This window comes from Filicampus tigris, chromosome 4 (assembly GCF_054856515.1).
Source record: "Filicampus tigris isolate MCC_2025a chromosome 4, RoL_Ftig_1.0, whole genome shotgun sequence".
Lineage (NCBI taxonomy): Eukaryota > Metazoa > Chordata > Actinopteri > Syngnathiformes > Syngnathidae > Filicampus > Filicampus tigris.
Window position 1 is genome coordinate 15,957,180 of NC_141220.1, and position 16,869 is coordinate 15,974,048.

A 16,869-nucleotide genomic window follows, 5' to 3' on the forward strand; every position below is an offset into this window, starting at 1 on the left:
AGAATTCCCCAATCAAGCAAGCAAAGTTGTGTTTCTGTGCTCTCACCTGTAGGAATTCCCTCTGGAATGCTCGGAACCCCCCCACACAAAGGGCCCCATTCGGCAGAAGAGAAGGAGGAGTCAATGCAAGGCTTTTGGAGGAGAAACAGGAAACTTCCCATTAGGAGAGTCACTGTGCATATAAAGAGACGGCCTGGTTAGTATCAAAGTTCACATGCAATTCAAGTGCTGGGAGGCTCCTATTATTGGCAAGCTGAAATCACAAAGAAAAGAATTGAGGGCGACTTACATGGTTAACACGTTACATCATATCGATGTCGGAACACTGTCAAGATAATAAACACACGCACGCCCCCACGCACACACACAAATATCTGTCTAGCACTTAACTTTTCTATCTACAGCATATCAGGCAATCTATCTATACATCCGTCTATACAGCTACTTACCCAATTCTATCTATCTATCTATCTATCTATCTATCTATCTATCTATCTATCTATCTATCTAATTTCATCCATGCCTAACATTTATACTGCGGTCGGACCGAACGCGAGTTGAGCATTATTGGCGGTGCATTTCCATATATTATATACTTCACGCGGTCAGGCTTGAATGAATGCCAAGAGGCTCGGATAAAGTCTTTGAAGCAAACATTTTGCTGGGGTTGGCAAATGTGAACTTTTCGTGGCGCGGAGCCGCCAGCAGCCAATCAGCGTCAAGAATATACGTACTACATCACAGTCAGCAGCAGTACAAGCACAAACAGACACATACAGTGAATTCTAAACAACGTGGGACAATATCGTTGTGGTCTGTGGGACCGAGAGGTATACGACACGGGCAGCTTCCGAAGCCGCTGGGATTGAGTCAAAGACGAGTAGGCTTGGAGAATGGAGAATGAGAACGTTGGTGTATCTGGTGAGGTTATTGTTTACAGTTGTTGAACTGTCAAAGTAACACAGCCACCGGCCACGAAATTGACTAGCAATATTTAACGTTTTTTTTCCTGTCTTCTTCGCCGAAGCAACCTTTTTGGTTCCCCCACAAACAAACAATATTTTACTTTTGGTCTGAACCTTTCATAACATTGGACCACATCCTGCAGGGGGGTTTCAGTTTATGGAACTCGAATTTGTCTGCACATCAAAAAGCGTCATAGTTTCAACTAACCTATGCTGATGCAGTAATAAATAATTACAATAAATATTTGTATTAAAAATACTCAGGCCCTGAATATAAAGCATTCAAATGCCTTCATGCGCCATGTGAAACGTCATACACCGAGGACCTCCTGTGTTAAGAAAAAAAAACAGACATAAAAATATGTTGTTCTTTTATTATAATTTTGTCTTATTTTGTATATCAAAACCTCTAAAAATAAACACTTCATCTACGAGCACAACAGTGGATTCTATAGCTCCCATGCACCTTGGTGACGAGACGCAAAACTGAGCGTCACCGAGGAGTGTGGGCTATTTCAGCTGCGTCTGTGGGGTAAAACCAACAAGAATAAATAGTAAAAAGTTTTAAAGTTCCCGTGTTGAGCGGCAAGGAGCGTTTTGGATCATCACGGTCTGAATTGTCTGTTGTATAAACGTGTGACAGTTGAAAAGGATAAGGAGGGCCCGGGGGTTATTATTTAGGGATAAGGGGGTGGGTGAGGCTCCAGGCACAGAAAAGATAATAATCTGGATTGTCCCCCTCATTACCCCAACATCTCTTTCTGCTGCCCCCAACGTCCTCTCATACTGGCGTGTTGCGTTTAAGTTCACTGGGGGAAGGGGGCACTCGGTCTCCCAGCTTTGTGAAGCTGGTTGAATGGCTCGGCTTGGCGGGAGGATCCTCGGAGCCAGGGGCTCTTTGTCTGGAGGGCAGGGTGGAGCACCGGGCTTTGCCTCTGGAGCGAGGCTGCTGAGGTGGGGGGCCTTTGAGGGAGAAGAGTTCGCCGGAGCTGGGGGGCTGCTGCGGGGACTCGGTCTTGGGCTTGGCTGACGGCAAAGGTTCGAGGGGGACCGGCGGCACGAGAGACGCCTGCTGACGGAACCTGGAGAGGCTGCTGGAGTGGCTGGGTCTCGGCAGGCTGTAACACGTCTGCGCCCCTCGGTGGCGTGAAGGCAGGGTGGAGCAGCGGGCCTTGGCCCCGGCACCCGGCTCTCGGGGCGGAGGAGCGATGGGTGCAAAGAGCCTTGCGTCCGTGTGGGAGGGTGCCATTTGGGCCATGGAGCTGCTCAGTGACTGGCAGGAAGCTCTTTTGGATGGAAGTTCTTGTTTGAAGCTTGACTGAGGAATCTCTGTATCTTTGATTGATGAGGTGTCTTCATCTGCATGAGAATGTATGAATTTGTGAGAAGAAATTAGTCACCTACTTCCAGCAGGGGTTCTCAAAACCTTTGGGTCCAGGAACCCAATTTAATGAGAAACGTTTTTCCCTGGATCCCCCCCAGCTTCACGTATACCACTAATGTGCCATAGGAATTAAAAAGTTGGCAAATTTCGTGAAAAAAGCCACTATGTTATCATTCAAAATCATGGACCAGTGTCTAATACCAACCAAAGTGAAATAGTACCAAAATAGTGTATCGCATGCCAATGTGGTTGGGATCTTAACATAGGTGCCAGAAAATGTTGCAAACTTGTATTTTGGTGCCATGATCATCTTTTGATAATGAAAACACAAATGGAATATAACTTGAAACTTGGTTCAAAATGGCTAAAATGGCACAACTGCAATGGCACAACTGTGTGCTAGTTTGAACATTTGAACTTAAAGAAAAAATGAACCCAAATATATTTTTGGGAAAAATACTGTATGTTCCCATACAGTTCCCAGCAGTCCCACTAGTTGAAACACGGCATTCTGGTTAATATCGTGTTTGTGGAATATGAGTTACACAGCAAAATTCCACACCTTTTTAGCCATCACACGGGGCAGCCATTTTGTCATTTCTGTCGACTAAAAATGACATCACAACTGCTTACAACCACCAATCACGGCTGACCTGCTCAGCGCTCAAGTTACGACCAATCACGGCTCAGCTTCAGAAAACAGGTCAGCCGTAATTGGTCGTTACCTGAGCCCTAAGCAACTTTGATGTCATTTCCAGTCGACAGAAGTGACAAAATGGCCGCCCCCAGAGATGGCTAAAAACGAGTGGATTAACTCTTATTCCACAAATGCAAGATTTATCAGAATGCCTTGTTTCAACTAGTGAGCTTGCATAGAACATATTCCTGAAAAAAAAACAACGTTTTGGTTGACTTCCTCTCTAAACACCGCACTGCATCTGAATTTGGCTTCCTGTCCTCTGATTGGATTAGCAGAGAACTTCACTCTGCCACCGCGGGGTATACGTATAAGAGGCTCAGTCTCGTACATGCCTGCGTAGCGAGTTGGAGTTAACGCTTGCGAACATCTTTACATTGATTTTCAGATTAGTGATTTATTAGCATAGCATTCGGTTAGTTTATTTAGCATAGCTTGTCATAATATAGAAATTATTTAGGTCGTAGTTTGTCATTACTGCTGTCAATCAAAGCCAAACCACGTCCAACCCTCGCAAGCCCAATTGAACTCCAGGCAATGCCCCCTTTGAGCACCTTTTTCAAATATTAGTGAGCGGTGGAGAAAGATTCTGGTGGGGTGGTGAGTATCCCTTTAAACACTTGTATTACTAAATATTAAATAATAATAATAATGACTTTAGAAAATGAGAATTAGTTTTTTTTTTTTTTTTTTCAAATCCTCATCAGCATTTGCCTTCTCCAAAATGTCCTATATGCATATTGAACTGTACACTTTGGTGGGAACATGTTTTCAAAGGCTTCTTCTCTCACCTGTGAGGCCCAGCTGGATCATAAGGGCGTCCAGATCCAAAATCGAATTGTCTTCCTCATTTGCTGCTGCCTTTTCATTTTCCTCCCCTTGACATTTGCTCTTCTCCTTTTCATCTTCTTTGTCTTGCTCACCTTTGTCGCTTAGTTTTATTTCCTCCTCCCTGTCCTTGGACTTTGTTGCTTCCTCTTTCCCCTCGTCTTCTCCCTCACCTCCTTGCTCTTCATCTCCCGTTCCAACTACATCCTCAAATGACTTCCCGGCATCGGAGTCACTATCACTAGTCCGACTGTGCTCCTCTTGGGCTACGTCAACCTCAACCTCCACCTCTAACGCCTTCTCCTCCTCCTCCTCCTCCTCCTCGAAGTCTTCCACCTTCTGGACCTGGTGCTCGTCCGATGGTGCCTCCACCACAATGTCTATGTTGGCGGGGAAGGGGAAGACGGAGCGTTTGGTGGAAAGCGACTTAGCCTGGGCCTCCTGGTCCTGATTGAGCAGAAACTCCATCAGCATCATGTTCTCCTTCTTCAGCTGCTCCCGCAGTGACCGCGGCACGTCGGGGATCAACCAGGCCACCAGCATGCTGAGGAACATGGCCAGGTTCTGAAAGGAATCAAAAACTGTCGTCATCTGACTGTTACGGGTGCAGTAAACTAATCTCAGGGGAAAGACCGTGAAAAGAACCCAAGTAGTTGAAGAAGCCACACCCTTACTTTTTTAAAAAAATTGCCCATATTAATAGTTAAGACCGTGAACATAGCATGAACTATGATCCCCAATATATCACTTTATAAATATCAAATATAAAACTTATCATACACCATTACCTTTAAAAATGAATAGCTTGCTGATGATTTGATTTAAAAATAAATGTCCTGGAAGTGCCCATGTACATAAACATGCAGTAAAGACTCTATGAACAACCCTGTCTAAACTTAACTCCTCCCCAACATATAAAGATAGATAGACTCAAGCTCACTCACGATCCAAATGAGGACAAGTGCATTTGGACAAATAAAAGCCTTCTTCTCAATAAACGGCATTCCCCTAACAGATGCCCGATAGTCTTTTCAACTGAGTTATTAAAGGAGACATTAGGTGCACAAAGAGCACTTAGGTGCCTTTAGAGAATTGCATGCTTTGATCCAAATACCTTCAAACACCTATTGACATCAACCAACCAGTTTGGGGGATTTGGGGTGGTTCCTTCTCATGCGAATGAGTCACCGCTCACTCCACTCACCTCTACGATGCGGTATGCCAATGCCAGAATGGATTTTGTTACCATGACCACGAGAGGCGGTGAAAGGGACTGTCAGCAAGCCCCTGGTCTACAAAAGCAACGACCCATAAAGACAATAAAAGCCTTGACAGTATTTTCACCCATGGAGGCAGCACTTCATTACCAAGCCGCCCAATTACACTTAATTACTGTGAGCCATGCATGTGGCTCATGCAGTAGACTCACCGCTAACCCACTGACTCAAGTATGTGCTGTTTAATGCTAAACGACGCACCCAACATCCCTGCAACTCTGCCGCTGCTTCAAAGTTGGCGGATCTTTGCCCAGCTTATCTGATATATCATGGAAGGAGAATCTTGTGTGAGAGTGGGATTATTTAAATGAGCTTGGACATTGGTGAAGGGCTTGCTTATAGACACACTGAGGGAGATAGGCAGCTCACTAAAGTATAATTTCCCACTTGATTGGTGGACAGGCACTCCAGACACCCACATATTTATTTATAAAAATCGACTGTTCACAACATGTCCCCTTTAAATTTTATTGTAGTGACAACTCCATATAGCCTACATCTATCCAACCCTCTGTCAAAAGAGAAAAATAAATCCAAAACCTTCACCTGGAAGAATATGACAAAGACCAGTTTTGCCGCCAGAACAGACCAATACTGTTTCGAGAAGGTGTAAGCATCTGGAGCCCACGGAGGATCCCTGTAGTCCTTATACCTAATGAAAACAAAATGAGAATTAGCATGGCATTAAGTTCATATTGTTACATCGTGGACACATTACTCTTAAGGTTGGGGTTCAGTCCACTGAGCTCAAGGATTAAAGGGAAAGTCACCAATAGTTTTAGTGGTTTTGTTGTTCAAAATACCCTCGCGACAAGAAAAGTACAGGCGAACGTCTGACGAAAATCTGGCGACTGTTTGGTGACCTTGATCACACCCCGACGAACGCAACATTCGCTACCTTCGCAAACACTCGCAAATGTTCGCCACTCAGTAGGATAGGGGCTTAAAGGAATCCTCGCCACCTGCACATGGTTACTGTTGTGTTGGGTGCGGTGCCCGGTGGGAAGTTGGTGACATTGAAGTAGGACAGGGAGTGCTCCGTGTAGCCACTCATGGTGCCGTTGCCGCTGTAAATGTACTGGTAAACCATGCGCGGCACAAACTCCGACGTGAAGGAGATAACGAATGCCTGTGGAGACAAACCACAATTGAATAACATTAGTCAACGGTACCGCAAATGCATTTTTATTTTAGCACTTATCCTCATTAGGGTGGCCTGGACTGGTTGTCAGCCACATGCAAGGCACATATCAAAAAAGTAATTTGTTGCAGCATAAAACCAAAAGTGACAAAATTATTATTTTTCTTCAAAACATCAAACACAACATGCCATATTAACAATGTGAAACCTTTTGGGGGCTACAGCTACATATTAAGGGGGGTCATTTTTAAGTCATATTTGCTAAAATAGTCATTTTGAGTGACAGTTGTATTTGATTAAAATAATCCGTGATAAAAATCAACCACAGGACTATTGAAATGCATGGGGGTGGGGGTCGACTGCAGCTACGAAACACTACACCCGAGGAAATACAACCAATCAGAGACAGACGGCAATTGCGTAATCCCGAGCGCACTCATCACAGGCCTTCAAAAACTAAAATTTTAAATGGATACATGTTGTTTCATAACACTCCATTATGAATAAGGTGCTTTTCTGGAGGGTCAAGGTAAGTGGCCAGCTGATAATTCAACTTTACATGCATGGGCACATAACACACACACACTTACATTGGTAATGACAGAAAACTTGCTGATTCCACAAAGAATGTTGTACCATATTCCTGGAGGTGGCATGCACGAGAAAGAAAACAAAATGTGTGTGTGTGTGTGTGGTGTGGGGGGATGGTATGGAAAGCAGTTTGTGTGCGGAAGCGGAAGTGTATGTGTGTGTGTGTGTTGAGAAAAGACAGACAGAGACACAAATGGAGGGACAGTAAAGGAAAAAGAAAGTGATTAAAAGTTCCTTGGAGACCCAGAATGGCAGCCATGCCATCATGCACGCGTATATGCGTTCAGTGTACCTATATCTTTACACCTAACAGCATCCGGCCGCCGGATCTCGGTCACAAACTTGGCGGCGTCAAGTCGGATCTCGATGACGTTGTTGAGCAGAGCAAACGCGGGCGCCAGCGGGAAGGAAGCCACAAACAGAGATACAAAGCCGTACTGGATGACTGCGGACAGAACGACGCCTGTTTTGAATCGCGTGCTGGTGGAGGGTGCGAATGTGGAAGAGGAAAAGACGCTCACTCATCTCCATGTATTCCGGGCTCACGCCCTCAAAGGGCTCCAGGGCAAAATCTTTGTGGAACTGCTGCTTGGATCTCTTCTCTTCGGCTTCGTCCATCTCGTCCTCTGCGCCTCTGTCCTTGCCTTTTTGCTCCTGTAAGGTTCTGTACATCTTCCTTAACTTACTAGAAAGAGCACAAAACAAACGCTGGTCAATACGAGTTGTCAGCTTTGATATTTGGCGGGAATGTAGAATTCAGGCGGGTGAACGTACGGAATGAGAACCTCAAACACATTGTTTTGAATGAGCTGTTTTCCGAGCATGATCATGCTGAGCTGGATGCACAGCTCAATGAGGCAGCCTGGAGGCGCACACTAGGGAGGGGGATACAAAAAGCCCGCTTAAAGCGATGTCGTAATACACGCAAGAAGCACAACTGGATGTGAGGTCGCACCTCCTCCATGCGGTAGTCGCTGAAGACGTAAACATAATCCCCAGGCCGACCGGAAAACCTGAATGACGACAACGCAGGTTCAAGAATAAAGAGGAGGCATGGTGTCAAATGAGCGACTGACGCGAAAAGACGCTCACCTGCCCTTGAAGAAGGCCACGTAGAAAATAGGTGCAAAGGCGTTCATGGATTTGAGAAAGAAAGACTTGAAGATCAACCTTTCCTCAAACTCTTCCTGTGTTTTTGGGAGCTCTGATTGAAGGAGACAAACATCACACAAACAACTTACATTATCAGGACTTGCCCATCGTGTCCTTAAATGGGACAGAGGGAAAATGGACCTATTCAAATATTGTTGACAAATCTAAGTTAAGACCCAAGTGATCCAACGTTTTTTTTTTTTTTTTTGCAGTTCTGATATTTTGAATTTACTTGCGAGCAACAAATTGAGAAATTGAGAATCGAGCACTGTGTGGTGGCAGTGAACTCAACACAGCACACGTCACATCAAAGAGCAAGTTGGCATAGTAAATAAATGTTCAAAAACTGGGCTTCAAGCACTCACTTTAATGCCACTCCCAGTCGACATTTACTGTTAAACTAAACAAAAAAGGAGATTTACACGTCGTCTATTTAAAACAACCAAATAACTTTGCCTTCAAGTCAGATAGCTTCATGCTAACACATAATGCAGACAGATGGGCTAATGAACAGCATTTATGTCACAATGTTATAACACTTTAAGGAAAGGATGTTATTATTTTTACTATTTATCTTCTGTGAAAAACGATTACAATTACTGCAGCTTACTGAGTCACATACAGTGACTTTGAAAGTCTTCTTTGTTTGAGTCTCCATGACTGTATACTGGCAAACACCAGAGTGAACTGCAATGAATTAATCATGATGCAAAAACGGACCACACTGAAACACTGTCAAGTCAAAGAAAAAAGAGGAGGAGAGCAACAGTATTGTTGGATCTGGATGCGCTGATTAACATTAGCTAACAGCATTTTCAGAGTTAGAATCTGATAAGAGGATAATACTATGTACTACATACTACCTCTACTACATATTTATGTTTGGCGATGTGTCCGCTGCACGCGCCACATGCACAGATGTTACATGTTACTTTTTTTTTTGTCAGACGGTCCAAGAATTGTTTTATACTCTCACTAACTTGCCCACTAAAGTCTCGTTTCCACTGGTGGTATCTACTCTGCTTTACTCTACACTACTCTACACTGAAAAAAAAGTGCTAACGCAGTAACAAAGTCACAATTACAGTAAATATTTGTCTAATTGACAAGTGTAACTTGTTGAATGAAGTGCTGCCTCCACGGGTGAAGACACAATACACCAGGGAACTATTTTAAAATGTGTATAAATTGAATAATATGTCTCCTATAACAGTCGGAGTCATGACGGATACCCAGCTCAGTCAGCCACACAGCAATGGCTCCGTAGACTTCCTCCAACACCAAAACCACCAACATGTTGAGGATGATGCCCGTGGTGGTGACCGTCATCCTCACGCTGGCTTTGGCCTCGGGATCGGGGTTCATGGACCACACGCTTAACATGCAGATGCGATACACGGCCACCCCGAACACAGCTGAGAAAGTCACAAATACCTGCACGCAGACACACAACACAGTCAATGTTCACTGGAATTGCTTGTTTAAATGTAAATGTAACACATGGTCCTTCAAATATTGGAACTGACATGACAAAATTACTATTAAAGTTATGTGATACATCTCTCTGCTAATCAACATTTGCACCATCCTTTTATGTCGTACATTTGTTTTTCCATTTGGTTAATGTGCAATGTCCACTTGCCGGACACTTCATTAGGTACACATGACACACTGTACAACAGGGGTCACTGAATCTGGTCCTTGCGGGCCCCTATTGTGCATGTTTTAGATGCTTCCCTCCTGCAACACACTGATTCAAATGATCTGGATTGTTATCGGGCTTCTGAAGAGCTTGCTGATGAGCTGATCATTTGAATCAGGTGTGTTGGAGGCGGGAAACATGGGGGCCCTCAGTGATCTCTGCTGTAGGATATTCTATAGATGAGTGGGCGGAATGAAAATAATACAACCCTTTAAAATGCCATTTTTTGATACAGCTCTTGTAACTGGATGTCATTAGGCCCCTTAGGTTTTTAATTCGAAGAGAATATTTGAGATCTAAAAGTAGTTTTTTTTTTTTTTTTTTTTTAACAGAAAACAATAACACAGGTGTACCAGTAGCAGTAGTGTGGACACATTGATGAGGTAACCTGGCAAGTGATCCTCTATGTCCAGGGACTCTGGCTCTAGCTGTGGAAAAGAATGAAAATATAAATGGTTATATTATCAGTTTCATTAGGCAGGAAGAATAGGTTATGTGACTCAAAAATATTATTTCTGTGGGTTATTTCTCTCAACAAATCCAAATTGTTGTGGTTAATTTACATAATTATTTTTGATATTTGTTAGCCTAAAAAGGAAATTTACCAGAGGAGAATGAAGACCACATTTGCAGCTATAACACATGATTTGTTTAGTACACACAGTTCAGTTATAGTAATAACATGACTGCCACTGGATTTCCCTCACTGGATTTTGTGCACACACGCATGTTATGTTTTCCACCTGGCAGGTGTGTACGACAGCTAAACATGACCTCCCTCCTGCCATTCTCTCTCCATCAGTAATCTGGGCTAATCTCAGGCAGGTAAGAAGCTTTGGACTCAACCATTCACAGAAAATGGAGGGGGTTGGGGGAGCTTCCTCTGCACTTTTATATATTAAAAAAAAAAAAAAACATAAACACACTGCTGTGTGTGAAAATGCAATTGTTCAGCTAATACCATTTGAAATGTTTGCATAACAACATTTGTGAATATTAGTGCTCGAGTAGCGCTTCTGAACAAATGAGATTAGGATAAACGTTAGCTCCCGGGCGAGGTTTAAATCACCTTAGTGCAACAACCCTGCCCTCTCCCCCCACTTCAACAGCAAACCTCTCCCAGCGATACCTGGTAGGAAAGCATCTTGTCCCTCTCTCCATCCACGCCGTCCCCGCTTTGAGTCAACTGCAACACAACACACCTTAGGCATGATTTGACATGCATTTGCCACCGGCCTCGGTCGTGACAATCAGATAATGCACCTTCTTTTTCCACTTTGCTTTCATTTTGGCTTTTTTCTCCTGTAATGCTTCTTCATACTCGGGCCTCAGCTCTTCCTACAACACACAAATACACACGCACACGTAAATGTATTGTATGAGGACATGTTACTTTTTTTTTTTGTCAGACCGTCCAAGAATTGTTTTATACTCTCACTAACTTGCCCACTAAAGCCTCGTTTCCAATGGTGGTATCTACTCTGCTTTACTCTACACTACTCTACACTGAAAAAAAGTGCTTCTCCACTGCCGCTGCCACTACCCGGGAGCCCCTACTCATCTCGCTAGCGATGTCATGTTACAGCGACCATAGCTAGCGTGCATTGTACACACTGACAAAAACAATGGAAATTCCAGATGCCTTGGCACATGTTGGTCAGCTAGTAAAAAGATTTGCAACTCCTCAAAAATCAAAATATTTATCTGCTTGGAAGCCATTCTTTTTCGTCTCTTCGTCGTTTGTCGTTAATGGCGGCTGTTTTCCCGGGGTGGTAAAAATATTTACGTCATGTATTATAACCGGACTACTTTTATTTAGTACCACAAAGGAGTGGGTACCAAAAGAAGTGAGTAGAGTAGGGAAGGGCCGTCGATGGAAACGAGGCCAAAACACAATTAACCCACTATGCATATATATACATATACAGTGCATATATACATATATTGTACATACGTATAAATATGTATACACAATAAATAAATAACACTTTATTAATATTGTTTGAATTTATTATTTACAATAAATAATCAATTATACATATAATTAATAATTATTATAAAATGAAAAATAAACTACAAAAAATGAAGACATTTTAGGAAGAAAAAAAAGCTAACGTCTACAGATACATGCCCACCTGGACTCGCTCCTTTGGGCAGCAAATGTATAGGACACAAAAACATGCATAAAACAGATGGCAATTGTTACAGACAAGTGAGGATTTATGGTCATCCTTTCAAGCAAGTTTGCCCCATTTAAGAAGGGACCAATCCCATTAAGGCCGTTAAATGACCAGTGAAAGTGTCATACTCTTACACGTGTGCGCAGATTTACGTTGGTGTGTGTGCGTGAGTCCGGGGGTGTGTGCTCACACCCCAGTTGACAAGCGAGCCTGTGAGGTTTAACCCTCTCAACTCGACTGGCTCAGGATTAGACATTTAGAAGATGTAAAGGATTTAGAGAAAAGATGCTCAAAATGGGCGGCACGGTGGTCGACTGGTTAGTACGTCCGCCTCACAGTGCAGAGGTTGTGAGTTCAAATCCGGCTCCAGCCTCCCTGTGTGGAGTTTGCATGTTCTCCCCGTGCCGGCATGGGTTTTCTCCGGGTACTCTGGTTTCCTCCCACATTCCCAAAACATGCATTGTAGATTAATTGGACACTCTAAATTGTGCCTAGGTGTGAAGGTGTGTTTGTGTGCCCCGTGATTGGCTGGCAACCAATTCAGGGTGTACCCCGCCGGCTGCCCGAAGACAGCTGGGATAGGCTCCAACACGGCCGCAACCCTTGTGAGGAGAAGCGGTTTGGATAATGGTAATATTAAAAAAATACAGTCACATGCAGAATGTTCCTGACACATATGGTACCTCCTCATCCTCCAAGCTAGTCAGGTCCCAAGTGTGTTTCAGACACATCTGTCGCCGTTTCCAGTGCTCCAGGAAGCAAGCAGCTACAAGATGACACACACAAACAATTGTTTTCAGTGTGTTTTGACCAAAAAGGTATGAGCAACAGTGGATAATTTATGTTTGTGTGCCTTGGAGTAGCCAATACGGGTAATATTACACCTAATCACATGCACACACACACACAGATAAATATATACTACATTTATAAGGTATATATATGATTTTGTCTGTTATTTGTGATTTTATTATTTTATGCTTCATGTTATATTGTTAGGTTTGGTGTACGTCACATTATGTCTGCTTTTAGTTTTTGCACCTGCTTTTATTTTTGCCTTGTTTTGCCTTGCTGTCTGCGGTCAGATTGACATTGTAATTGAGAAACTCTTACAATTCTTTCTCACACTTCAATCATTCACGATTTCAAGTCCAAAGAACAAATCGTGTATAACAAATATGGTAGTAAAAAAAAGTTACACAATGAATGAGACAAACAGTGAAATGTAGGCATGGGTCAATAATAAATAGCTGTTATTGAAACTTTGACTTTTTAAAACCGAACGGTAACGGTAATCGGCCCATGCCTAGTGACATGATATTTACCCCAGAGAGACATGAAGATGGCAAAGAGCACCGTGGTTCCGTTGTCAAACAGGTAGGACGCTTTTGCCAGTGAGCACACCGTACTCAGCCGCCAGTAGTCGCACACGCCATCACACAGCGGACACATGGTGATGTTTAGGTTGTCGTCGCACGTCTCCTGACTACAGAGCCGTTGAAAAAAATGCGACTGACTTGTTTTTAACGCACATGTTAAGATTTAGCATATCTGCCTACCTTGGCACGTTGGTGTCCACAGTGAAGATGCCATAGAGGAAGACAATGATGCCCAGTACGGACGGAGGGATGAGGAGCTGAGTGTAGACACCCAGCCAGGCGAAGTACAAGCCAATCTGCTCCCCAAAGTACTTCCTTTCCAATTAGAGGCAACATATGAAGACGTTTTTTTGTTACATCTCGCCTTGACTATTGCACCATGCTGCTTTCTGTCCTTGGCCCATGTCTACCACTAAAAGCTTCAAGTTAGTACAAAATTCCATCCATTTTCTATCGTGTTTTTACTCATTAAGGTCGCAGGTGAGCTGGAATTTATATCTAAAAACTATGGGCGAGCGGTGCTGGGAAGCCTGGTCGGAGAAAAGACCTCAGGGGACATAAAAAAAAAACATTTTTTTTATTCAAACATTCAAACTCACATTCACATCCACGGTCAATTTCATGTTACACGTGAATGGTCAGATACACATTGGGCGTATGATAAAGGGCTTGTCCGAACGCGGCGATTGAACGGATTACATTTGGCGAGCGAGGTACCAGGTAGGTGCATCTCACGCATGCACTTCGAGGTTGGCACTTGAAATCGAGGGAAAAAACGCTGAGTAGTGTTGCCTACCAAATTCACTCTCACAATCGTAGGGGAAAGAGCATAAGTACTGGTTATTTTCTCTTGGCTCTGTTCCGTTTTAATCAGCAAAGTTGCTGCCGTGTTAAAAGGCACTGTTAGCAAAGAATCTGTTCAGGTAGATACATGTACATTCACAGCTCAAATTCGTTCTGTAAATGCAGTAAATATCACATTTTTCAACATAGATAGGTGGGGCTAATAACTCTGTGCAGCTTATATATCTTTTGTCATTATTTTTTTTAAAAATAGAGTGGATGAGGCTTATATAAAGGTGCAGCTTGTAGTCCAGAAAATACGGTATATGTTTGTTTTATATGTGGCCTGCAATAGGCTGGAGAACATTCCAGAGTTTACCCTGCCTCTCATCTAAAATTAGTTGGGATTGACTCCAGCTCACTCGCCACCCTAATGAGGACAAACTCTCTCGAAAAAAGGTGGTTGGATGACAGTTAAAGAGCAACCTGATCAGGTCCACAGGCTGGTACTTGTGCATGACTCCATAGTTTGCCCATTCTTCATGGAGAACCTGAGGGACAATCATGCCGCTCCAAATCAATGTTCTTGCAATGTTTACCGTTTATTGACATCATAAATAAAAACATAATAAATTGCCCGTAATAAACGGGGCTCACCTGTCTGTCATTTCGCTGATCTTTATCTCCTCTCCTGGAAAATGGGCCCTGTATTCCAAAATAAGCAGTTACGCACAACATTTCCTATTATAGCAATTAAATACACTTAGGGGCATGCTGGTCATCGGGAATTTAAGGAAAATGTGTTGATTTTCCCCAACGGCCGAATTTTGGTCCCAGTACGTCCCTGAATACACTGCATTCATGTCATTTTATTTCCATGCACGGTGAACTGTGTATGAGGATACTTACGTCATGCAAAGGGAAGGCAGAGATGTAGACCCCCCGAGCCAACAAGGACATGATGCCTGCAGTAGAGTGACAGCATTTAGGATATCATGAATCATGATAGCTGTAAAGAATTAAAATAGTAGCCACAGGGGACAATGCAGTCCTTACCGGTGGTTTGGCAGGAGTGTCTGCAGGTTGTGCGTGAAATAATCTCTGCAACCTGCACACAAACACAGTAAGTGGGTTCAGAAAAAACGTCTGGATTTACACTCCATGGTTCAAGTGACACCATTCCAATTGTTTTTGCTCTCAGGTGGGACAACTGAGGTATACGCGTCATGGCAGCATGTAAGCGCAACCAAAAAAAAAAAAAAAGGCAGGGAATTGAATATCTTAGCAGGTTTCTTTCAAATGTGGAGAAAATATACTGTACCTCTGTCGAAATACACCGGTTGGTGTCTACTAAAACTAAAAACGATATTAAAAATCATGTACTGTAAATCTCAACTATATAGTGAAAGCTAAATATACTGCATTAGAGGTGTAAAGACATTGAATGTGATGTAAATGTGCTACATTAGAGGTGTATCAGATATTAAATATTCCATATATATGCAACATTGTACATGTTTCAAACTGTCAATCATTGAAAAATCAAATGAATCATTTGGAGGTTACCCTCATTTAAATCGATGGGGGAAAGAGTCCGCCCAGGCCAACTAAATGCTGGTTGTTTCAAATGTCCCGTCAACATACACACAACAATATAGGACATGTGTCACTTGAAATGTACATGGAATTAGACAGTCCATAAAATGGGATAGCGGCATTAAATTGGGCACTTGGACCTGCAGTCCAGCCCAAATGCATATCGTTCTCCACTTACTATTCTACTGCGTGTCGCATTATCAAAGACAGTTTCTGTTGATGTGATGTCATACCTGCAAGGGAAACATCCCAAGTCAGACACAAACTTCGGTTCAAAATGGACAACAATGTTTATTTCATACTGTATGTGACTGCTGGACCTAAAAAAAACAACAACAACTTGTTTTTAATACATATGTTTAGTTAACTCATAAAAAGGGATCTTGCTGTTCTATTTGAACCGAAAAGTTCATTGATTGTTCGTTTTTTTTTTACACTAAATTCATCTAAGTGTATGCCTTTATGAACATTATAAACTGCAAGTTTTGAAGCTGTGCAATTGCCTTAATAAAATGATAACATCAGGAATTGATTATTGATAACGTGGAAAACTGTATCGTTATTCTCATTATGGGGCAGTACAGTGGAGCAATGTTTAGCAGCATATCTACCTCACAGACAGAGAATCTGGATTGGAACATTTGTGTGATGCTTGCCACTTGCAGGATTGGTTAATCAATCAATCAATCAATCACATTTTATTTATATAGCACTTTTCATACATAAAAATGCAACTCAAAGTGCTTTAAAAAATTCAAAGCAAAACAAAGATAATTAGAAAAAAATAAAAATAAAAATAATAATAATAATAATAATAATAATAATGGAGGTCTCTAAATTGTCCATTGCTGAAGGCTCAGTGTGAATAGTTGTTTGATGTGGGAACTAAACTCCATCATAAACTGAGGACCAATTGTACTTACAAATTGTAAGTGTGGTGGTACTTACAGGTGGAGCTTGTCTCTGATGAAAGGGTGTTTGAGTGTCTTGAAATGGGCATGTGTCTGCGCATCCCGCTGGATGTCGAAATCGGGGACATCCGGCTGGAACGGTGTGTTCATTTTCGCCACAAAGGAGTCCCACAGTCCCACAATGCCCGCCCTTTTCCGCAGCTCACATTTCTGATCAGTTAAAAAAAAAAAAATGTATATATATACATATGTGTATATGTAGCATTCAGAACAGGAATGGTAC

At 42.6% G+C, this 16,869-nt stretch overlaps 1 protein-coding gene and 1 long non-coding RNA gene across 3 annotated transcripts in view; one reads left to right on the plus strand and one right to left on the minus strand.

Moving 5' to 3' along the window:
• Nucleotides 1–1,319: 1,319 nt before the first annotated feature.
• The window catches only part of ano2a (anoctamin 2a), a 28,683-nt gene continuing 13,133 nt past the window's right edge, over nucleotides 1,320–16,869 (minus strand). Inside the window, exons 5-28 of one of the 2 annotated variants that reach the window (XM_086028384.1) lie at nucleotides 16,624–16,796; nucleotides 15,854–15,908; nucleotides 15,136–15,187; nucleotides 14,989–15,044; nucleotides 14,737–14,784; nucleotides 14,566–14,630; nucleotides 13,477–13,611; nucleotides 13,243–13,403; nucleotides 12,601–12,683; nucleotides 11,873–11,884; nucleotides 11,001–11,075; nucleotides 10,867–10,923; nucleotides 10,091–10,165; nucleotides 9,268–9,469; nucleotides 7,976–8,087; nucleotides 7,839–7,896; nucleotides 7,658–7,758; nucleotides 7,405–7,568; nucleotides 7,176–7,328; nucleotides 6,883–6,935; nucleotides 6,114–6,280; nucleotides 5,698–5,803; nucleotides 3,838–4,438; nucleotides 1,320–2,324 (exon numbers count right to left, since the gene is read on the minus strand). In XM_086028384.1, coding sequence (XP_085884510.1) covers nucleotides 1,747–2,324; nucleotides 3,838–4,438; nucleotides 5,698–5,803; nucleotides 6,114–6,280; nucleotides 6,883–6,935; nucleotides 7,176–7,328; nucleotides 7,405–7,568; nucleotides 7,658–7,758; nucleotides 7,839–7,896; nucleotides 7,976–8,087; nucleotides 9,268–9,469; nucleotides 10,091–10,165; nucleotides 10,867–10,923; nucleotides 11,001–11,075; nucleotides 11,873–11,884; nucleotides 12,601–12,683; nucleotides 13,243–13,403; nucleotides 13,477–13,611; nucleotides 14,566–14,630; nucleotides 14,737–14,784; nucleotides 14,989–15,044; nucleotides 15,136–15,187; nucleotides 15,854–15,908; nucleotides 16,624–16,796 — 3,342 coding nt within the window. In that variant the 3' untranslated portion in view covers nucleotides 1,320–1,746. The remainder of the gene's footprint in view (nucleotides 2,325–3,837; nucleotides 4,439–5,697; nucleotides 5,804–6,113; nucleotides 6,281–6,882; nucleotides 6,936–7,175; nucleotides 7,329–7,404; nucleotides 7,569–7,657; nucleotides 7,759–7,838; nucleotides 7,897–7,975; nucleotides 8,088–9,267; nucleotides 9,470–10,090; nucleotides 10,166–10,866; nucleotides 10,924–11,000; nucleotides 11,076–11,872; nucleotides 11,885–12,600; nucleotides 12,684–13,242; nucleotides 13,404–13,476; nucleotides 13,612–14,565; nucleotides 14,631–14,736; nucleotides 14,785–14,988; nucleotides 15,045–15,135; nucleotides 15,188–15,853; nucleotides 15,909–16,623; nucleotides 16,797–16,869) is intronic. The other variant, XM_086028385.1, reaches the window with a different exon arrangement.
• LOC147148638 (uncharacterized) lies at nucleotides 7,043–9,610 on the plus strand. Its single transcript, XR_015086484.1, has 2 exons — nucleotides 7,043–7,539; nucleotides 9,249–9,610. It is a non-coding gene; the product is annotated as an uncharacterized LOC147148638 (long non-coding RNA).